This window comes from Petromyzon marinus, unplaced genomic scaffold (assembly GCF_048934315.1).
Source record: "Petromyzon marinus isolate PM22_M1 ecotype Great Lakes invasive population unplaced genomic scaffold, UKy_Petmar_22M1.pri1.0 PM_G_Scaffold_120, whole genome shotgun sequence".
Classification (NCBI taxonomy): domain Eukaryota; kingdom Metazoa; phylum Chordata; class Hyperoartia; order Petromyzontiformes; family Petromyzontidae; genus Petromyzon; species Petromyzon marinus.
Genome location: NW_027422674.1, coordinates 26,170 through 48,922, shown reverse-complemented (window position 1 = coordinate 48,922; position 22,753 = coordinate 26,170). Strand labels below are relative to the sequence as shown.

Sequence of the window (22,753 nt, the reverse complement as noted above, 5' to 3'; positions counted from 1 at the left end):
GCTATCCACATATACAAGCACAGAGACAATTTCAACCAAGAAGATGGATTCTATCTTAGCAATCATTGGAAAGATTTGATAAATCATTTAAGTTCTTGATTGATTGTTCACGCTTACAGTGGCTTTCAGACAGCATACATAAAAACAAATTTCGTCTCCCCCCTCCTCTTTTCAAAAAATAGATGGACTAGTCCTGGGCAAACTGCCAATCGTTGCGCGTGACGCAAACGTTATTTTTTTAAATATATATAAATTAATAAATATGCCGTTTTCAAAATAAATTTATGCAAACCGACACACCTGATGATGACCGTTTGAGTTATGGTCGAAACGTCGTGAGAATTTTTTTTTATTGTTTTATATATATTTTGTTATTTTGTTGTTTCTCTTCAACGTGACTTTACCGAAAAAACTAAGAATATGAATTACTGCAGTCACGAAAGCTTTAAATCAAAATTTAATCGCCTCTACGGGGAGGGTTTTCACATAACTTTAAGATCCTTCAACAAACTCCGGGATAAGAAAGCTCAGCTGATCGAGTCTCTCACCTTCCTGAAGAGATGCCGCGACTCTGGGGTAATACCAATCGCATTTACACTCACCTCTGCTACTGTAACTTCTTCTAATGCGAAACGAATTCTTTTCAAAACTAGCTTAGCTCTTATCTCAGAAAAAATCAGACTTATACGCACAGAACTAGATCAGTTAGACAAGACACTCTACAAATCACACTTATCATTGACGGCAATAATGTCCACATCGGATTGGGAACATGTAGACAATATGACTGCCTCTTCAGCTGCTACTATGTCGACCAAATGTAAGGAAAACCTGATTTCCAAATTTAACCTCCTCTTCAACAAAAGACCGGACCCACACACCAAAAAGTTAGACGTTAATAAAGTCGTAATTAATCGCAGTAACAGTTCTATTTCCGATGGTCTGAAATCCGTTTTAGCTAAAGGTCTAAACTTTGCAGTCACACCTAAACACATACCAGTTAATGATATAATTGCCCAAGTAGACGTTGCTCTCAGGGGCCTGGGTCACATCGCTGCAGACGTAGCAAGATCTGAAATCGCTGCAACCCTCAAAAACGCTAAGATGCCAGCTAGCAACCTCAGCAAAGATGAGCGTTTTGAATTATATAAATTAAAAAAGAGGAATGATATTGTAGTTCTCTCAGCTGACAAAGGCAATGCTACTGTCATCATGGATAAAATAGAATACAACAACAAAATTAAAGAATTACTCGACGATGGTAGTTATACAAAAATAAAAAGAGATCCCACCAACAGCCTCGTCACACAAACCAACAAAATAATTTCTGATTCAACCGCATTAATTGATCAATCTAAACAGTTTTCGTTGAAACCTTCTGCTGCCAGGCCACCAAGATTATACGGCTTACCAAAAATACATAAAGTTGATACACCTCTTCGTCCCATAGTCTCTACTATCAGCTCCCCCACCTACAAACTAGCTCGTTTTTTGTCTGAAATCCTGCGTCCTTTCACTGGAAAGACCACCTCTGCGGTACAAAATTCTACTCACCTGGTATCAACAATCAAGGGTATTTCCCTGTCCCCAGACGACCTGCTTGTCAGTTTTGATGTAGTTTCCTTATTCACCAAGGTTCCTGTACCTGACACCATTGCAATCATTGAAGACTTGGTTCATCAAGGACTAAACACTGAGGTACCCCCCCTGGTGAGACACTGTTTAACCAATACATACTTCACTTGGAATGGAACTTTCTACAAACAAACTGAGGGCACCCCAATGGGCTCCCCCCTTTCTCCAGTTATAGCTAACATTTTCATGGAGAAATTTGAGACTGACGCCATCCAGACTGCCACTCTGCGCCCAACCTTATGGAAGAGGTACGTGGATGACACTTTTGTCATCTGGCCACATGGCCGGCCTGCTCTAGACCAATTCTTCGACCACATCAATTCCATACACCCAGCCATCAGATTTACCATGGAAGTCGAAATAGATGGCAAGATACCTTTTTTGGATGTCCTAATTAAAAAGAGACCTGATGGTTCAATGAGCCACTCTGTCTACAGGAAAGCTACCCATACAGATGCTTATCTGAAACCGGATTCCCACCACCATCCATCACAGAAGAATTCTCTCATCAAGACTCTGTATCATAGAGCCCAATGCATATCCGACCAGGAACACATAAGCAGTGAACTCAAGCACGTACACCAAGCTCTTAGGGCTAATGGTTACTCCGACTATACAATCCGCAAAGCTATCACTCAAACCATGAAGAAGAACCCTCTTGAGGAGCCTTTCAAAACCATCACTTTACCCTACATTGCTGGGATCACAAAAAAGATCTCCAAAATCTTGAATAAACACAAGATCCAGGTCCGTTTCAACACATTACATAAAATCCGTGATCTGGTTCCGTCTGTAAAAGATGTGATTCCGGACATACAATACCCTGGTGTCTACAAACTAAGTTGCCTCTGTGGTAGTAGTTACATTGGAGAAACCAAACGCCATATCTCGGACCGCATTCGTGAACATAAAGCAGACCTTAAACACGGTAGGACCAACACCTCGGCCGTAGCAGATCATTGTTCTAATTCAGTAGGCTCACATGCCATTGACTTTTCCAAGACGGAGGTTCTTTGTAAGCCATCTGGCTTCCATGAGAGATTCGTTCATGAGGCTATCCACATATACAAGCACAGAGACAATTTCAACCGAGAAGATGGATTCTATCTTAGCAATCATTGGAAAGATTTGATAAATCATTTCAGTTCTTGATTGATTGTTCACGCTTACAGTGGCTTTCAGACAGCATACATAAAAACAAATTTCGTCTCCCCCCTCCTCTTTTCAAAAAATAGATGGACTAGTCCTGGGCAAACTGCCAATCGTTGCGCGTGACGCAAACGTTATTTTTTTATATATATATAAATAAATATGCCGTTTTCAAAATAAATTTATGCAAACCGACACACCTGATGATGACCGTTTGAGTTATGGTCGAAACGTCGTGAGAATTTTTTTATTGTTTTATATATATTTTGTTATTTTGTTGTTTCTCTTCAACGTGACTTTACCGAAAAAACTAAGAATATGAATTACTGCAGTCACGAAAGCTTTAAATCAAAATATAATTTATTCAGTTACGGAGCCGCTCGTGGGTGGGGAGTGGCTTGTACCCCGGACGTGACGGCATGTCACTTGCTGCTGCCGCGTGACGTCACGAGGTAACAGGAAGCGATCGCTTCGCTCTTGCACTGAAATCCGAGGTGAGAAATTATTATCGTGTTGGTGGTCGTGGTTGTGGTGGTGGTGGTTGTTGTGGTGGTTGTGGTGGTTGTTGTGGTGGTGGTTGTTGTTGTTTACCAAGGTAGAGCCTCGCTCTCTCTCGTAGGGATGTCAGTTGAGTAGCAGCGAGCATTGGAATCGATGTCCAGGTTGGAACTTTACAACGCGGGGCCTAGCCACGCGGGGCCTTGCCTCCTGCCCTCGCCTGATTGCATTCACTTTAATAATCTCGCTTAAGTTTAATTTGTCTTCACCCGGCTCGCCACTTTGTAACTTTGTTTTATTGTAAATATTCACGCAGTTTTTATATTTTTTCACCAGGCCAAGCCCGCTTGAGCTGCTATACCGCTCTTGTTATCAGAAGCGACCTGCCCACAACAACACAAGGTGAGGCTTTGTCAACGTGTGTGAATGTTTTGACTTAAAACTTTGGTGACTGCAGGAATTAATATTCTTCGTTCTTTCGGTAAAGTCACGTAGATAGAAAATAAAATAAAAATAACAATAAAATAAATTAAATGAAAAATATATATTTTTTTAAATGAAGCAAAAAACCCACGACGTTTCGATCGCAGCACAAGTGGTCTTTATCTTATTAAATTTCATCTGTTAATTTTATTTTCTATCTATGTGACTTTACTGAAAGAACCAACAATACGTGTGTCAATGTATCTATCGGTCAAAGACGCTAAGCGCGTGTCGCTGTTGACTCTGAATGTGTGGAGGGGAACACCTTCACCACGGGGAGAGAGAGACAGAGACACGGATAGCCTCGGCTATGTTGATTGATCCTCGATTCATTACTTGGTGGAGTGAGGAAGAATTAATGCTGAGCAGATGAAGGTGGCCAGGCATGGTTCTGGTCACACCACCACCTGTTTACTCATGGCAGTATGTGACAGTGTCAAGTTTATGTTTGCAGTAAAGTCTATTAACTCTGTTGAACACGGAGGTTATATCAAAACAATAGTTTATTTTTGTTTTCCTCTGGAACTCTTTATAAGAATGGAAACAGGAGGTGAGCACAGCACACACATGCAGCTGAATTCGGAACTGTTCATCCCAGCATTCAAGGACATCTGAGCCTGGATTCACATCTCTAAGTTGCGATTGAACATTAATTTCTGCATATCACAAATAGTATTGTTTTCAACACCCTTTGCTATGTCAGCTGAATTTAGCTTTCATAAATATTCCTTTTGTAGTCAGACAGCCGAAATTGTGTGCTTAGAGTTTTGGGTTAACATTCATCTTGAAGATATGAAGGCTTCCAGGCATATTAATGACATTTTCCCTCTCATTGTGTGCCATAACAGCCCGTGGAGAGAAACCCTTCAGGTGCACTCTGCACATGAAGGCGTTTGCACAGTCACCACATCTTAAAGTACACCAGAGAACACACACGGGAGATAAACCCTTCAAGTTGCAGTGTGTGCGTGAAGGCATTTGCACGTTCATCAAATCTGATGAATTTGGGAAACTTTTTCACTACATCATGAATATATTAATAAGTATAGACGTGTAAGTCACGTGTGCATTCCTCTGTGCCTGACGTGTAGATGGTGTGGATATTCTTTGTTTCTGTCTGCAGCTGACGCTTCCTCTGCAGAATTGTTCTGATGGAGCAAAGGCACTCAGCGCAGCTCGGTACGACAAGTCAACAATGCGACCAGCGTGCATACAGCACGGACCGGACTGGAAATTTGACACGGCACCAGAGAAGTCACACAGGAGAGAAACCCTTCAAATGTACTGTGTGTGGGAAGGCATTTTCATGGTCATCTGCTCTTAAAAAACACCAGAGAACACACACGGGAGAGAAACCCTTCAGGTGCACGATGTGCGGGATGGCGTTTGCACAGTCATATAATCTTGTAACACACCAGAGAACACACACGGGAGAGAAACCCTTCAGGTGCAGTGTGTGTGGGAAGACATTTTCACATTCATCTACTCTTAAAATGCACCAGAGAACACACACGGGAGAGAAACCCTTCAGGTGCAGTGTGTGTCGGAAGACATTTTCAGGTTCATTTGCTCTTAAAACACACCAGAGAACACACACAGGAGAGAAACCCTTCAAGTGCAGTGTGTGTGGAAAGGCATTTTCAGATTCATCTCATCTTCAAAGACACCAGAGAACACACACGGGAGAGAAACCCTTCAAGTGCAGTGTGTGTCGGAAGACATTTTCAGATTCATTTGCTCTTAAAACACACCAGAGAACACACACAGGAGAGAAACCCTTCAAGTGCAGTGTGTGTGGAAAGGCATTTTCAGATTCATCTGCTCTTAAAACACACCAGAGAACACACACGGGAGAGAAACCCTTCAAGTGCACTGTGTGTGGGAAGGCATTTGCACAGTCATCTGCTCTTAAAAAACACCAGAGAACACACACGGGAGAGAAACCCTTCAAGTGCACTGTGTGTGGGAAGGCATTTGCACAGTCATCTGCTCTTAAAAAACACCAGAGAACACACACGGGAGAGAAACCCTTCAAGTGCACTGTGTGTGGGAAGACATTTTCAGATTCATCTGCTCTTAAAACACACCAGAGAACACACACGGGAGAGAAACCCTTCAAGTGCACTGTATGTGGGAAGGCATTTGTACAGTCATTTGCTCTTAAAACACACCAGAGAACACACACGGGAGAGAAACCCTTCAGGTGCAGTGTGTGTGGGAAGACATTTTCACAGTCATCTGCTCTTAAAACACACCAGAGTACACACACGGGAGAGAAACCCTTCATGTGCAGTGTGTGTGGGAAGGCATTTTCACAGTCATCTGCTCTTAAAACACACCAGAGAACACAGAAGCATCTGAAGATCCACAAGGAGTGCAGTCTGAAATCAGCTTGTGAAAGTCAAAGTGCCGCAATGAGCCCATCCCTCATGAAACAAGAACCGGAAGAAAATCCCAGCTTGGACACTTTTAAAGGTATCGAGGTGAAATGTGAAGAAGTGATGGTGAAGAGGGAAGAAGTGAAGGTAAAATGTGAAGATGATTCAAATCCAAAATGGGACCTTCACATCGATGGAGGCAACGTGAAGCAGGAGGAGAATTCTGACTGTGAGGCAGAGCGAGGCAACTCTCAGCAGTTTGTGGAAGTGGAGGTGTGGGTGGACTTCCTCCAAGACAATACAAAGGCAAGTGGAGACTCGATAGATGTGTAAGCTTGAGATGATGTCGCTCCAATAGATGCACCTTTGTCACAGGCCTTTAATGACAAGAACGTGAAGTTGGACACTCAGTTGCTAGGTTCAACCTGCAAAGTAAGAGCGGCCAGTCTTTGTAGACCTGTGGGTTGGGTAGATCTTTAACCAGGAGCGAGAGACAATAAGCCCCCAAGCATTCACGATGTTATAATAATTGCATTTACACGCTGCTTGCCTTATCGCCTCGGCAACTCGGAGTTTTATGTCGTACCTCGTCTGAAACACTCGAAGAGCATCCCCAAGTAGCAGCTGCCCCTGTGTGGCACAAGGTGGTGGCCCTGCACCAGCCTGCATGTGGACAAGAGCCTGTCAGTAGGGGGCGATGATTGATGCGTCATCTCAGTTGTGTAGTTTGTAGGCAATCTTGATTAGAAGCTTTCGTGACTGCAGGAATCCACACTGTTGAGTTATTTCGGTAAAGTCACCACGTGGGTAGAAACATAACAGATCACGGCGTTTAGATCACAACACGCACAATCATCATCAGGTGGGACAACCACAGCAAGAGAAACTGCTGAAGTAGTAGGCGCCTACTCCAGTAGTTTCTGCTTATTGCTGCTGTGCTTGTCCCACCTGATGACGATTGCTTGTGTTGCCATCGAAGCGCCGTCATCTATTATTTGTAGCGTAATGTTTAGAATTTGCTACATTTTGACCCAGACGCCAGCATGCAACGGCCTACTCGTTTTGAATGATGCAACAATAGTACGGTGTACATACACTGTTAAGCAGACGGTGCGTATTTGTAAAATAACTTGTTGTTAATACGATGTAACGTGATGCAGTCAATTTCGCTGCAGTAATTCAATGTTGCTAATATGCCCGTCAATGATTTATAATGAATACTTGTCTGATTGTGCATTTAACATTTTATCTGAGGGTCACACATTGAATATGTGATGTTAGGACAAAGTGTGTGTGTGTGTTTGGAAGTAACCTGTACAGAGAACTCAGGTGAGACCCGTTGTTCTTGTGATACAGGTCAAAGGGTACTTTTGTGTTTCACGAAGCGTCTGCCTCTGGAGCAACTCATTGTCTTTGAAATAGGGAGCACGCTCGGATCATTCATCAGTTACAAGGCATACCACTTGAAAGTTACACGTATAGGAGGAGGTACATTCTCTACAACACGAATTGTAGTTTTGTCTTACGTGTTGACGTAGATTTTGTCTAACTGGGACTAGAAATGCTCCTTGCTGATTGACGTCTGGATGTTCGTAACCATTGGTTGAAGCAAACCCCACTGCTGTTGTTGACACGCTGTGCACCAATAAGGGTCCAACACATTGACGGCCTTCAGGCCAGGAAAGTCACAACATTTGCACACGAAGGACGTATTCACGCAAGTACCCCACGCTCCGTTTTGAAGTTTTAAAATGAAACATCTTTGACTTGTATTGTGTTTTGAATTAGATGATTTTATTTCTTCATTAAAAGCTTGTATCAATTTACATCTGGAAGACTTCATTGAAAAGGACGTTTCGTGTAAATTTTATCTCAACGTTAAGTAGATGGCCTTGCCAGGGGTTCGGACACAAACAGTGTCACACACACAGTGTACACACACACAGTGGACACACACAGTATACACACAGTGTACAGACAGTGTACACATGCACACAGTGTACACACACACAGTGTATACACACACAGTGTACACACACACAGTGACACACAGTGTACACACACTGTATACACACATAGCGTACACACACACAGTGTATACACAGTGTACACACACAGTGTACACACAGTGTTTACACTGTACACATGCACAGGGTATACACTGTACACAGTGTACACACATACAGTGTATACACAGTGTACACACACAGTGTGCACACACAGTGTACACACACACAGTGTACACACACGCAGTGTACAATCACAGTGTACACACAGTGACAGTGTACACACACACAGTGACACACAGTGACACAACAACAATCGCCATTCGCCACTAAGTGGCGGTGACGTCACCACGACGCTTGTGCCAAGCACAGTGACACACACACAGTGACACACACAGTGACACACAGCGACACACAGTGACACAGTGTCACACACAGTGTATACACATAGTGTACACACATACAGTGTACACACACAGTGTATACACAGTGTATGTCCACACAGTGTATATACATACACACAGTGTACACACACACAGTGTATACAAATAATGTCCACGTTGTTGCTGAGCTCACACACCAAAGGGAGGGAGCAATGGAAAATGAATCTAAATCAACTTAAACTCCAACTCTGTGACGTCACCACTCTGCATTACCTCATCGGCGTGAAACGCCAGGGTGAGGTGTACCTCGCTAGTGACGTCATGTCACCAAGGTATTCACCCCTCCCCCGTCCACAGCGCTCTTGAGCGTGACGTCACCTCCGCCCGTGTCACTGCCGATATCGTTCCAGTGGCAATCCTTATTTGGGCAAAGCTACGCCCAGTGACTGGTGGCTCATTAACATAATGTGTCCGTTAAAGCCGTCGAGAGTTTATTACGACAGGTTCAGCGCCCACGCCCCCATCCCTCGACATATGGGCTGGCATCATTAACATAATTTATTCAGTAACAGCCGCTCTTGGGAGGGAAGTGACGTCATACTACTTCCTGCTGTCGCGAGGTAACAGGAAGCTGCCGTGTGCGCGCTTGCACTGAAATCCGAGGTGAGAAATTCTCATCGTTGTGGTGGTGGTGGTCGTTGTGGTGGTGGTGGTTGTTGTTGTTTACCAAGGTAGAGCCTAGCTCTCTCTCGTAGGGATGTCAGTTGAGTAGCGGCGAGCACGGGAATCGATGTCCAGGTTGGAACTTTACAGCGCGGGGCCTAGCCACGCGGGGCCTTGCCTCCTGCCCTCGCCTGATTGCATTCACTTTAATGATCTCGCTTAAGTTTAATTTGTCTTCACCCGGCTCGCCACTTTGTAACTTTGTTTTATTGTAAATATTCACACAGTTTTAATTTTTGTTCTTTTGTTAGCAGGCCAAGCCCGCTTGAGCTGCTATACCGCTCTTGTTATCAGAAGCAACCTGCCCACAACAACACAAGGTAAGGCTTTGTCAACGTGTGTGAATGTTTTGACTTAAAACTTTGGTGACTGCAGGAATTAATATTCTTGGTTCTTTCGGTAAAGTCATGTAGATAGAAAATAAAATAACATAATAAACATAAAAAAATAGTAAATAAAGAAAAAAACACGTTTTGATTGCAACTCAAGTGGTCTTTATTTAATGTAATTGTATTATCTGTTATTGTTATTTTCTATGTACGTAACTTTACTGAAAGAAACAAGAATACGTGTATCAATGTCTATCGGTCAAAGACGCTAAACGGAGTGACGCGCAAACTCCAAATATACAGCAGGCGTCAGCGTCGGGATCGAACCCACGACTTCCTGTATACCAGGTGAGGTAGTTAACATCTCACCACGGAGAGAGACACGCAAACTCCAGTTAGCCACGGCTGTGTTCGTTGATCCTCAATTAATTACTTGGTGGAGTGAGGAAGCATTCATGCCAAGCAGAAGAAGGTGGCCAGGCATGATTCTAGACACGCCACCGCCTGTTTACCCAGTGACAGTGTACAGTTTGTGTTTGCAGTAACGTCTATTAACTCTGTTGAACACGGACGTTATAGCACAACAATAGTTTACTTTTGTTTTCCTCTGGAACTCTTTATAAGAATGGAAACTGGAGGTGAACACAGCACACACATTCAGCTGAAGTCGGAACTGTTCATCCCAGCATTTAAGGACGTCTGAGCCTGGATTCACACCTCTAAGTTGCGATTGAACATTAATTTATGCATAACACAAATGGTATTGTTTTCAACACCCTTTGCTATGTCAGCTGAATTTAGCTCCCATAAATATTCCTTTTGTAGCCAGACCGCCGAAATTGTGTGCTCGGAGTTTTTGGTGAACATTCATTTTGAAGATACGAGGGCTTCCAGGCATTTTTATGACCATTTGCTCTCTCATTGTGTGCCATAACAGCCCTGTGATGAATTTGGGAAACTGTTTCACTGCATCATGAATATATGAATAAGTATAGACGTGTAAGTCACATGTGACTATATATGCATTCCTCTGTGCCTCGATACTGACGTGTAGATGGTGTGGATATTAATTTTTTTCTGTCTGCAGCTGACGCTTCCTCTGACGCTTCCTCCGCAGAATTGGTCTGATGGAGCAAATGCACTCAGCGCAGCTCGGTATGACAAGTCAACAATGCGACCGGTGTGCATACAGCACGGATCGTACTGGAGATTTCACACGGCACGAGATAACTCACACAGGAGAGAAACCCTTCAAGTGCAGTGTGTGTGGGAAGGCGTTTGCACGTTCATCAAATCTTGAAATACACCAGAGAACACACATGGGAGATAAACCCTTCAAGTGCAGTGTGTGTGGGAAGGCGTTTGCACATTCATCTACTCTTGTAACACACCAGAGAACACATACGGGAGAGAAACCCTTCAAGTGCAGTGTGTGTGGGAAGGCGTTTGGACATTCATCTACTCTTGTAGCACACCAGAGAACACACACAGGAGAGAAACCCTTCAGGTGCACTCCGTGCGGGATAACGTTTTCGCAGCAACAACATCTTCAAGTGCACCAGAAAGCACAGAAGCATCAGAAGATCCACAAGGAGTGGAGTCTGAAATCAGCTTGTGAAAGTCAAAGTGCCACCATGAGCCCATCCCTCATTAAACAAGAACCAGAAGAAAATCCCAGCTTGGACACTTTTAAAGTTATCGAGGTGAAATATGAAAAAGTGATGGTGAAATGTGAAGAAGTGAAGGTGAAACGTGAAGATGAAGATTCAACTCCAAAATGGGACCTTCACATCGATGGAGGCAACGTGAAGCAGGAGGAGAATTCTGACTGTGAGGCAGAGCGAGGCAACTCCCAGCAGTTTGTGGAAGTGGAGGTGTGGGTGGACTTCCTCCGAGACAATACAAAGTCAAGTGGAGACCCGGTAGATGTGTAAACTTTGCGTTTTAATAATTGTTTTTTTATTTTATTTTGGGCACCTTTATAATACATGCCACAGGACCCGCACGAGCTTAATCCGGCACTGTCTGGGATACCGTTCCAGTGCCCAACCAGGCAATGTTGAAAACACCGCGGGTGGAGTTGAGGGTGACGGTGGAGGGCGCGAAGGGGGCGAGTGATGCCGATGGGCGGCGAGGTGGTCACCCGAGAGGATGCCCAGTGGGGAGACGAAGCAATGAAATCGCTCCACGTGTCAGGTGATGTTGATATCGAAAACTGACACATAACTGGCGTGCCATAAATAGGAAATTAACTCTGCTTATTCAAATCAATGTATTCATATATGTTGATAAACTGTTTTCAAGCAGATTGTCTCTAACGGCGACTACAGGGACCACGTGATTGTTTAAAAATGTCTTTGATGCCTACAATTCGTCTTGTGTAGCTTATTTAGACTATAATTTATTCACTTCCCAAAATGTATTTACTTGAAAACATAGAGCTGATATTTGTAAGCAGTCTTTGTTATTTATACGTTTGAAAAAAAATATTTGCACAAATTGAACTTGTTCAGATACAAGGTGAATTCACAAGGCTTTGTAAAAAATCCAATATTTCAGAATTTTGCCTTAACGGAGAATATTTTTTTAAATGTTGGTAAAAATAAAGATTCAGAAATATATATTGTGCCGTGTCTACAATTTTATTGTAAAGTGGAATTGGCAAAAAAAATTGATGGTTCAATGAGCCACTCTGTCTACGGGAAAGCTACCCATACGGATGATTACCTGAAACCGGATTCCCACCACCATCCATCCCAGAAGAATTCCCTCATCAAGACTCTGCACCATAGAGCCCAATGCATATCCGACCAGGAACACATAGCCAGTGAACTCAAGCACGTACACCAAGCTCTTAAGGCTAATGGTTACTCCGACTACAATCCGCAAAGCTATCACTCCAACCATGAAGAAGGACCCTCTTGAGGAGCCTTTCAAAACCATCACTTTGCCCTACATTGCGGGGATCACAGAAAATATCTCCAAAATCTTGAATAAACACAAGATCCAGGTCCGATTCAACACATTACATAAAATCCGTGATCTGGTTCCGTCTGTAAAAGATGTGATTCCGGACATACAGTACCCTGGCGTCTACAAACTAAGTTGCCTCTGTGGTAGTAGTTACATTGGAGAAACCAAACGCCATGTCTCGGACCGCATTCGTGAACACAAAGCAGACCTGAAACACGGTAGGACCAACACCTAGGCCGTGGCAGATCACTGTTATAATTCAGTAGGCTCACATGACATTGACTTCTCCAAGACAGAAGGTTCTTTGTAAGCCATCTGGCTACCATGAGAGATTCGTTCATGAGGCTATCCACATATACAAACACAGAGACAATTTCAACCGGGAAGATGGATTCTGGCTTAGCAATCATTGGAAAGATTTGATAAACCATTTCGGGTCTTAATTGATTGTTCACGCTTACAGTGGCTTTCAGACTGCATTCCATTATTTTCGTCTCCCCCCTCCTCTATTCCGAACATAGATGGACTCGTCCATCTGAATAAACTGCTAAATCGCTCTCCGTGGTGCTAACGTTAAAAAAACCCGCCACTTTTTTCAAAATTTCTTGCTGTGGTTTTCACACCTGATGACGATTGCTTGTGTTACAGTCGAAACGTCGTGAGAATTGTATTGTTTTATATTTTTATTATTTTATTGTTTCCCTTCTACGTGGTGGTGACTTTACCGAAAAAAACAAGAACATGAATTCCTCGCAGTCACAAAAGCTTTAAATCAACATTTATTTTTACTTCGTTAACACCTTTCACTTTCGCACGCCGCTAATTTTTCGCGACAAGAGGTTTCATCACCACAGGTTACACGTGCAGTGGGTCCAAGACGAGGCGAGACGGTTCGCTGGAGGCAACACGTTTATTCAACAAGGGAACCACAGCACAGAGGGGTGACGACCCCTCACAGCCGATAACCTCAGGAGGCAGTCCCTCCACACTGCGGTGCCCTTACTCTGGTTCTAGTGCTAACCCTACACTGGTTATGTCTGAACCCGACCCTAGCCAGGGTCACTGGGCTCTTCGCTTCAGGGTCTTCAGGGTAGCGCTCAGAGTCTTCTTCAGAGCTTCAGGTGGACGAGGACCGCCAAACCCGTTCAGGGGTCCGGCTTTTATCCCCGTTCCAGGGTCTCTCCGCCCCTGGCCAAGCCTTCTGGAACTCTCTAGGGGGCCCTGGAACATCCCCCAGCCCCCCCTTCTTGGGGTCTGGGGGCCCTGTTCGTCACACCTGGTCTGTACACCACCCCCTGTTGACACATGTCCGCTATTACAGGTCAGCTCCCGTGGTAATATGTGTACAGCCCAACAATGGCGCTACATCATCCCCCCCCCCCCCTTGTAGCATCCAGGCGTCTGCTACGTTCACAGGAAGCCCTAGACGCATGCACGAATATGCTCAAGGTGCCATGTCATACGTTCGAGCGTATGGATGTCCCCGACTTATTTATTACCTTTACATGTAATCCAACTTGGCCTCAGATAAAACCAAAAAATAAATAACTTTCATTCGGCCAGACACCCAGCCGTCGATACGACTTCACAGCTAGGGTGTTCAGACAAAAGCAAGTCAAATTCATCGAGAGCATTCACTGAGAGTCGTGTTTTTTGGAGAAACAAGATGCTGGATGTACTCAACTGAGTGGCAGAAGCGAGGACTTCCACATCATAGGGGTTTCCCCTTTTTTTCTGGCAACAAAACTGAAACCTTTTGGCGTCCTCTGGTCGAGCACCAATTGGGTCGAGGCTCTCAAGAAAGCCGTCCCTTGGTGTGGTCCAATCGGTTTCAAGGACAATGCCACATATATTATCATAGTGCGTGTGTTTTGTTTGCATTTTGATGCAGGTATTGTGGTTAATGCTGTAACATGAATCCTTGTAAAAAGGTTTCAGTTTTGTTGCCAGAAAAAAGTGGAAAAACCCCTATTATTATATTTTGGTACTGCCAAAGGAGGTCTAATGATGTAGATGACTACCCCACGCTCATATTTTAATCTGGCTGAAATCAAAAAATCATCCAATCCAAATCGAGTTTCCAAATCCAGAGGAAGACCCAAAATCTGTTTGCAGTAGTGACCGCAAATATGATTCATGGGCCATGCGGAAACCTTAATGTCAATGCAGCAGCATGTATGAAGGACATAGAGAGTAGCAAGAAATATCCGAGACAATTTATTAAAGACACACAAACTGGAGATGATGGATATCCTCGCTATAGAAGGCGAGCTCCAGCAGACGGTGGATACACAGCAAGACTGAAGATTAGAGGCAACGCGGAAATCGAAATGGACAACAGGTGGGTTGTTCCGTATTCTCCGCTTCTTTCTAAAATCTTTGAGGCATAGATGTGTTAACCACGCTCCACCTCCTCCAGTCAGTGTGTGTATCATGGTGTGTGTGTCAGTGTGTGTGTCAGTGTGTGTGTGTGTCAGTGTGTGAGTGTGTGTGTGTGTCAGTGTGTGTGTCAGTGTGTGTGTCAGTGTGTGTCTGAGTGACTGAGTGTCTAAGTGAGTGACTGACTGCCTGAGTGAGTGACTGAGTGTCTGAGTACGTGTCTGAGTGACTGAGTGTCTGAGTGACTGAGTGTCTGAGTGAGTAACTGAGTGACTGAGTGAGTGTCTGAGTAAGTGTCTGAGTGAGTGACTGAGTGTCTGAGTACGTGTCTGAGTGACTGAGTGTCTGAGTGACTGAATGTCTGAGTGAGTGACTGAGTGACTGTCTGAGTGAGTGTCTGAGTGAGTGACTGAGTGTCCGAGCGAGTGAGCGAGTGAGCCACTCCCAACGCCCTCACCCGCTGCCCTGGAGTCTCCTCACCCTCCTCCTCACCACCCTACACCTCACCACCCAGCCCCTCCTCACCACCCTACACCTCACCACCCAGCCCCTCCTCACCACCCTACACCTCACCACCCAGCCCCTCCTCACCACCCTACACCTCATCTGCTCCTCCTCACCCTGCATCTCCCCTCCAGCTGGGGTATCTCAGCCATGATGTCGTCTATCTGCTTGAGAATCCGGCACTCCTCCACCCTCTTGAGACTCGCCACCCTCTCCTCCTCCTCCTCCACCTCGTCGCCCGACTTGCAGTCGCCATCATCGGCTGCACTGCGTGATCTCCGTAGTCCCCTCCTCGTCCTCTTCTTCTTCCTCCTCCTCCTCGTCTTCCTCTCCTCCTCCTCCTCGTTCTCCTCCTCCTCGTTGTCCGCCACCTCCCCATCGTCTCGTGCTCTGTCGACGCTCGGCTGCAGGCGGCTGGTGCAAAACTTCAGCAGCAGCCTGCGGATGCCCCCCGTAGACTCCACCACATCCTCCTCCTCGTTCCTCCGCTCCTTCACCTCGCCCCCCTCCACCACCTCCTCCTCGTCCCTCCGCTCCTTCACCTCGTCACCCTCCACCACCTCCTCCTCCTCGTCCCTCCGCTCCTTCACCTCGTCACCCTCCACCACCTCCTCCTCCTCGCCCCTCCGCTCCTTCGCCTCGTCACCCTCCACCACCTCCTCCGGCGATGAAGACGACGACGACGACGATGCGTCCGAGAACGACCAACAGCTGGGCGACGATGACGACGCTCTCTGCTGCCGGTATTGTTGCTGAATTTGTCTCCGTCGCTGCCGCTGCTTCTCCAGGGCGCAACCCCGGCGCCTCCCGGTGGGCGGTGGTGGCGGCTCAGCCAGCGGCCACGGCATCAGCGAGAAGAAGTGGAGCGTCGCCCCACGTGGGGCCGAGCGCGGAGGAGGCGGAGGAGGCGGAGGAGCGTGGCAGGTAGAGGAGCGCGGGCAGGGATCGGGATTCGGTCCCGCCGAACAATCCGCCGCCACCGCCGCCTCCCGCCGCTTGCTTAGTGGCGACTGCCCGGTCAAAACCTCCTCCTCCTCTTCCTCCTCCGCCTTCATCGCCGCCTCGGCCTCCTCTTCCCCTCCTTCTCCTCTCGCTCCACCTCCTCCTCCGCCCCTCCTGCTGCTCGCCCTCCTGCCCACGCCCTGCCACCAAAAGTCGAAGTGTCTCTTCCACGCCGCACGCGGTCCAAACGCGGCCTCCCTGCGTCTCTCCGCCTCCTCCTCCGCCTCCTCCTCGCCCGCTGCCTCGTCAGCGCCAAGCGCCGGCCCCGACTCTCCGCCGCCGTCTCCGCGCTCCGGGGCGACCCTCGGGCCGATTCCCGGCGTCGGCGTCGTCCGGGCGCCGCCGCTGCCGCCGCCGCCGCCACGGGAGCTCTCCTGGGGGGGCGCCGCCGCCGCCGGAGTCTCCCGGCAGCGGCGCCCCCCCTCGAGAGCCCGGAACGTCACGGGGCGACGAAGATGACGGTCGCGGCGGGGAGGCCCCGGCGCGGGCCCCGGCCCCCTGGCGTCGTCGTCGTGGAGCGGGCGAGCGACCTTGGAGGGCGCCGCGTGGGACTCGGCTCCTCCTCCTCCGGCGTCGTCCACGGAGCGCTTGGGCACCCGGATGGGCCAGGAGGAGCGAGCCCTCACGGAGGGGGCGGCCGTGGCCATGGCCGGGGCCGGGGCCCGGGCCGGGGGAGGCCGTCTGGGAGGCCACTGGTGAGGGGGGAGGGCCGGAGGAGAGGGAGGAGACGCGGGATCAGATTCCAGCATTCAGCACGCAAACGTCCTGGTAGTGGTGGTGGTATTGGTGGTAGCGGTGGTGGTCAGTGATTGTAGTGATGTTGGTAATGGTGGTGGTGATGGTAGTGATTGTAGTGTACGGTAGTAGTGGTGGTGGTGGTATTGGTGGTAGTGATGGTAGTGTATGGTAGTAGTGGTGGTGGTGGAAGTGGCGGTAGAAGTGGTGGTGGTGATGGTGCTAGTGGCGGTGGTAGTAGTGGTGGTGTAATGGTGGTGGTAGTGTTGCTGGTAGTAGTGGTGGTAATGGTGGTGGTGGTGGTAGTGATGGTAGTGTATGGTAGTAGTGGTGGTAATGGTGGAAGTGGTGGAAGTGGTGGTGGTAATGGTGCTAGTGGTGGTGGTAGTAGTGGTGGTGTAATGGTGGTGGTAGTGTTGGTGGTAGTAGTGGTGGTAATGGTGGTGGTGTCCGGCAAAACAACCCCCTACCTCCTTGTGGTGCCGGACGGGCAACGCTGCCGTGGGCAGTGCCGGGGGGGAGGGCCAATTCGGATTGGCCTTTCCCCTCATGGCGTTTGTAACCACCACAGTGGCTAAGTGGGGGCTCTGGACAGGTGTGAGGGGCTGGTAACCCCTCCACCTCCAATTAATTACCGCTAAACCACGACCACAACATTTTATAAATAAGCTTGTGCCGGACGCCCCGGGGGGACAGGCGTCTATGACGTCTCCTGACCAAACCCCATTTGGCGGAGCCAGGAGACTGAATCCTTCCCCTCGGGGCTCCTCCAAAAACAACAAAAAACCACTACGTGTGGCCACGTGGAATGTTCGAACGCTCACTGCGGAGGAGAGGCTGCCACTCCTCTGTCAAAAGCTGGACCGGTACCGCCTGGATCTCTGTGGTAATAAGGAGGTCCTGTGGACCGGCTCTGGCTCCTGCCACCATGAGGGGTGGACAGTCCTCTACACGGGGCAGGAGACTGCCAAACAACAGGGTGTGGCTCTTTTTCTGAATAAAAGAATGAAGGGGTGTGGGAGCATGGTGATGAGGTGTGGGAAGCTGTAAGCCCCAGGCTACTTTGGGCTCGCCTTCCCATCAACCACAGGTGAGGAGTGGTGGTCATGGTAACTTATGCCCCCACCAAAGACGAACATCCGTGGAGGGATGGAAGCAAGGCCAATGAGTCAAATGCCTTCTATGACCTCCTGTCACAGGTGCTGGCTAAAGTGGCCCCTCGGGATAGAGTCATCTTGTTGGGTGACTTCAATGCCTGAGTTGGTCATGATGCTGGCACCTGGTCTGGAGTAATTGGAAGGCATCGGGCAGACCAGCTCAATAACAACGGCAGGAGGCTGCTTAATTTTTGTGCAGCCCATGGGCTTGTAATTACCAACACGCTGTTCCGGCATCGGCGCATCCACACCACATCATGGATGCATGCCGGGTCCAAGCAAGATCATCTGCTGGACTACATAGTGATGGAGCAGCGAATGCGGGCCCATGTCCTTGACACCAGGACCTACCGTGGAGCTGATCTGCCCACTGACCATCGACTTGTCATCTGTAAGATGCACCTGCAATTCTTCCACTCCGGTGGTGGGTGTACACCCAGGACCCCATTCAAACCCTTAGTGGCATGGTCTCAGCTAGCTGATGAAAGTTACAAACGAGAATTTCATCATCGCTTGCGGCTGGGATTGGCATTGTCCCCCACTCCTCTTGATGTCGAGGGGAAATGGGCGAGGTTTAGGACTGTAGCTCATGTAGCTGCAATGGCTGCTTTGGGTACACGGTCCAGACCTCCCCAGAGACCCTGGCTGACAGGAGGTGTTCAAGCCGGCTGAGAAAAATCGACAGGCCCACTCTCATCGGCTACAGCATCCCACGTCGGAGAATGAGGAGGCTTACCGCAGCCTTCGCTCGGAGGTTCGGAGAGCCGTGAGGCACTGCAAGAATGGGTGGTGGTCGCGGGTTGCTGAGGAGATGGAGTCTCCCTCAGTGGCCCACGATCACAAACCACTCTTTAATTCCATCAAAAAAGTAACCTGCAGCGCCACACCTATTACCATCATTAGGGGAAAGAACGGTGATCCAATATCCGACCCCCAGGAACAGGTTTGCAGATTTTCTGAGCATTCCTGAAGTCCTGGGGAAGGGGAAATCCCTCAGCCAGGAAAACAACGTGGGACAAAGTGGGGATGACCCTACTGAGGCTGCGGTGCCTCAAATATTGGAGGAAGTCACCCCCTGTGAGTGGCTGGCTGAGGTGCCATCCGTTGAGGACAGCAAGTTGCACAGTAGGGGGCACAGGTGGTGCATCAGCCAGTCGTCTCAGTCAGTCGACCTGTCGCATCTGGGTCTGCCCCGTGACCTCCTGCCAGCGGGCGTTCGACAATTCACGTGGCCTCAAGGTGCACATCGCCTGGCACAAGCGTCGTGGTGATGTCACCGCCACTTAGTGGCGAACTGCGGTTGTTGTTGTTGTTGATAGTGGAGCTGCTGGTAGTATATTTGGAGTGTGCGTGTCTCTGCCTCGTGGTTGCATGGATGTTTCTGGTTCCTCCGGTTTCCCCCCCTCCAGATTTAGAATTAACATCACGCATGTAAAATATTTAACTGCGATACATTTCCACACGATGAAGTCACTTTGTGTTGAGCTTTTATTCGTGATGGCCAGGTCGCTTGTGAAAAAAAGCTACATAGCTCAGTGGGTCTTACCTTGTACAATAAAATAGAAAAACTAGTTTATAGTTTAAGAGAGATGAGTTGGATCTGTCACGTGGGTTATTTAAAAAAAGAGGTCATTCATTTCATCAGGTTATGCGCACAGATTACAAAAACATTTGGAGGGGAAAAAAACATGCTGGCCGTTATGTGACTTCACCGAAAAAGCCAAAGAGTACGTTATGGTCAAGTTTTATTAAAACATTTTTTGTTTAGGATATTTGCTCTTAATGTGCTTACTTTCCCCCAGCACATTCACTGCATTGTCTTGGTGAATGCGAGGCATCGCGTGGTCATAACCCACCGGGATATTTTCCCCTTACGCGTCAAGAGATTGACATTCTCAATGGAAATCATTTCAGGTATTCACTGAAAGTGTCAGAGATGAATTTTCAGGATAAAACTGAACATTCGTGCTAAAGATTGGTGCCATATTGTACTATTATAATTGTGCAAAATGCAACCAGAACACAATTAGCACGGTTAGCTACGTACCGCTACAGTCTACATTATAGACTGTCAGTACACTCACTCAGCTTAATAACCAGGCTACATTCTACATTATAGACTGTCAGTACACTCACCATACTTAATAACCATTGCTACAGTCTACATTATAGACTGTAGTACACTCACCATACTTAATAACCAGGCTACAGTCTACATTATAGACTGTCAGTACACTCACCATACTTAATAACCATTACTAGTCTACATTATAGACTGTCAGTACACTCACCATACTTAATAACCATTACTACAGTCTACATTATAGACTGTCAGTAAACTCACCATACTTAATAACCAGGCTACAGTCTACATTATAGACTGTCAGTACACTCACTCAGGTTAATAACCATTACTAGTCTACATTATAGACTGTCAGTACACTCACTCAGCTTAATAACCATTGCTACAGTCTACATTATAGACTGTCAGTACACTCACTCAGGTCAATAACCATTACTAGTCTACATTATAGACTGTCAGTACACTCACTCAGCTTAATAACCATTGCTACAGTCTACATTATAGACTGTCAGTACACTCACTCAGGTTAATAACCATTACTACAGTCTACATTATAGACTGTCAGTACACTCACCATACTTAATAACCATTACTACAGTCAACATTATAGACTGTCAGTACACTCACCATACTTAATAACCAGGCTACAGTCTACATTATAGACTGTCAGTACACTCACCATACTTAATAACCAGGCTACAGTCTACATTATAGACTGTCAGTACACTCACCATACTTAATAACCAGGCTACAGTCTACATTATAGGCTGTCAGTACACTCACCATACTTAATAACCAGGCTACAGTCTACATTATAGACTGTCAGTACACTCACCATACTTAATAACCAGGCTACAGTCTACATTATAGACTGTCAGTACACTCACCATACTTAATAACCAGGCTACAGTCTACATTATAGACTGTCAGTACACTCACCATACTTAATAACCATTACTACAGTCTACATTATAGATTGTCAGTACACTCACCATACTTAATAACCATTACTACAGTCTACATTATAGACTGTCAGTACACTCACCAAACTTAATAACCATTACTACAGTCTGCATTATAGACTGTCAGTACACTCACCATACTTAATAACCATTACTACAGTCTACATTATAGACTGTCAGTACACTCACTCAGCTTAATAACCAGGCTACAGTCTACATTATAGACTGTCAGTACACTTACCATACTTAATAACCAGGCTACATTATTATTCACAAATTAAATCGTTTGTATTTTGTCAATGTCCATAGACTCAGCACCGCGCCCATTGACCCAACACTGCCCATAAATTTAACAGTGCATTTGTAAACTATCTGCGAATCACGGGCTGGACATTTGAGGCCACTTTTTACCTCACGTTTTCCCTCACGAGAGGCGATCTCGCACCCCTGGGGGGTCGTCATCGTCGTCAATTTCTGCTCCAAAATAAAAAAAATTCAAAACCGCACCTCACGACTTTCAAAACGGCGCCTGGCCGAGGGAAAGGAGTCACAAAACATTTGGCGGGAAAAAAAATCTCGCGTCACGTGGCTAGGGAGGAACCAAATCTGATTGGCTCCAAGGCGTAGCGAGGAGGGCGAGACGCCAAAATAATTTAGCGGGAAAAAAAAAATCTCATGTCACGTGGGTAGGAGGGAACCAAACCTGATTGGCTCCAAGGCGGGGGCGGGGAGGAGCCAAAAAAAATTTGGCGGGAAAAAACTCCCGCGTCACGTGGGTAGGTTTAGTTACTTGTAGGAACAACCACAAAGCACACAGATGTAGTTTTATATCACTCCCATTGTTTCCCTCCACGATGTCTCCTTTAAGCAATAAATTACTCGCGGGGTGAAAAGAAAACAGTCATCTCGACGAATACTGGCACATCTTATGCCCCTCACGAGGCAAACTATTCACAAATTACATCGTTTGTATTTTGTCAATGACCATAGCCTCAGCCCTGCCCCATAAACTCAGCAGTGTCCCATAGACTCAGCACTGTCCCATAGACTCAGCACTGTCCCATAGACTCAGCACTGCCCCATAGACTCAGCACTGCCCATAAATTCAACAGTGCATATTTAAACTATCTGCGAATCACGGGCTGGACATTTGAGGCCACTTTTTACCTCACGTTTTCCCTCACGAGAGGCGATCTCGCACCCCTGGGGGGTCGTCATCGTCGTTAATTTCTGCTCCGAAATAAAAAAAATTCAAATCCGCACCTCACGACTCTCAAAATGGCGCCTGGCCGAGGAGGAGTCTCAAAAATTTGGCGGGAAAAAAAAATCCCGCGTCACGTGGCTAGGGAGGAACCAAATCTGATTGGCTCCAAG

The 22,753-nt window shown here is 46.9% G+C and overlaps 1 protein-coding gene across 1 annotated transcript in view; it reads right to left on the bottom strand.

Annotated features, from left to right (window-relative positions):
• Positions 1-21,936, bottom strand: part of LOC142909411 (uncharacterized) — a 42,742-nt gene extending 20,806 nt beyond the window's left edge. The window contains exons 1-2 of the mRNA XM_076059728.1: positions 21,791-21,936; positions 15,991-17,134 (exon numbers count right to left, since the gene is read on the bottom strand). Coding sequence (XP_075915843.1) covers positions 15,991-17,134; positions 21,791-21,841 — 1,195 coding nt within the window. The 5' untranslated portion in view covers positions 21,842-21,936. The remainder of the gene's footprint in view (positions 1-15,990; positions 17,135-21,790) is intronic.
• Positions 21,937-22,753: the final 817 nt, after the last annotated feature.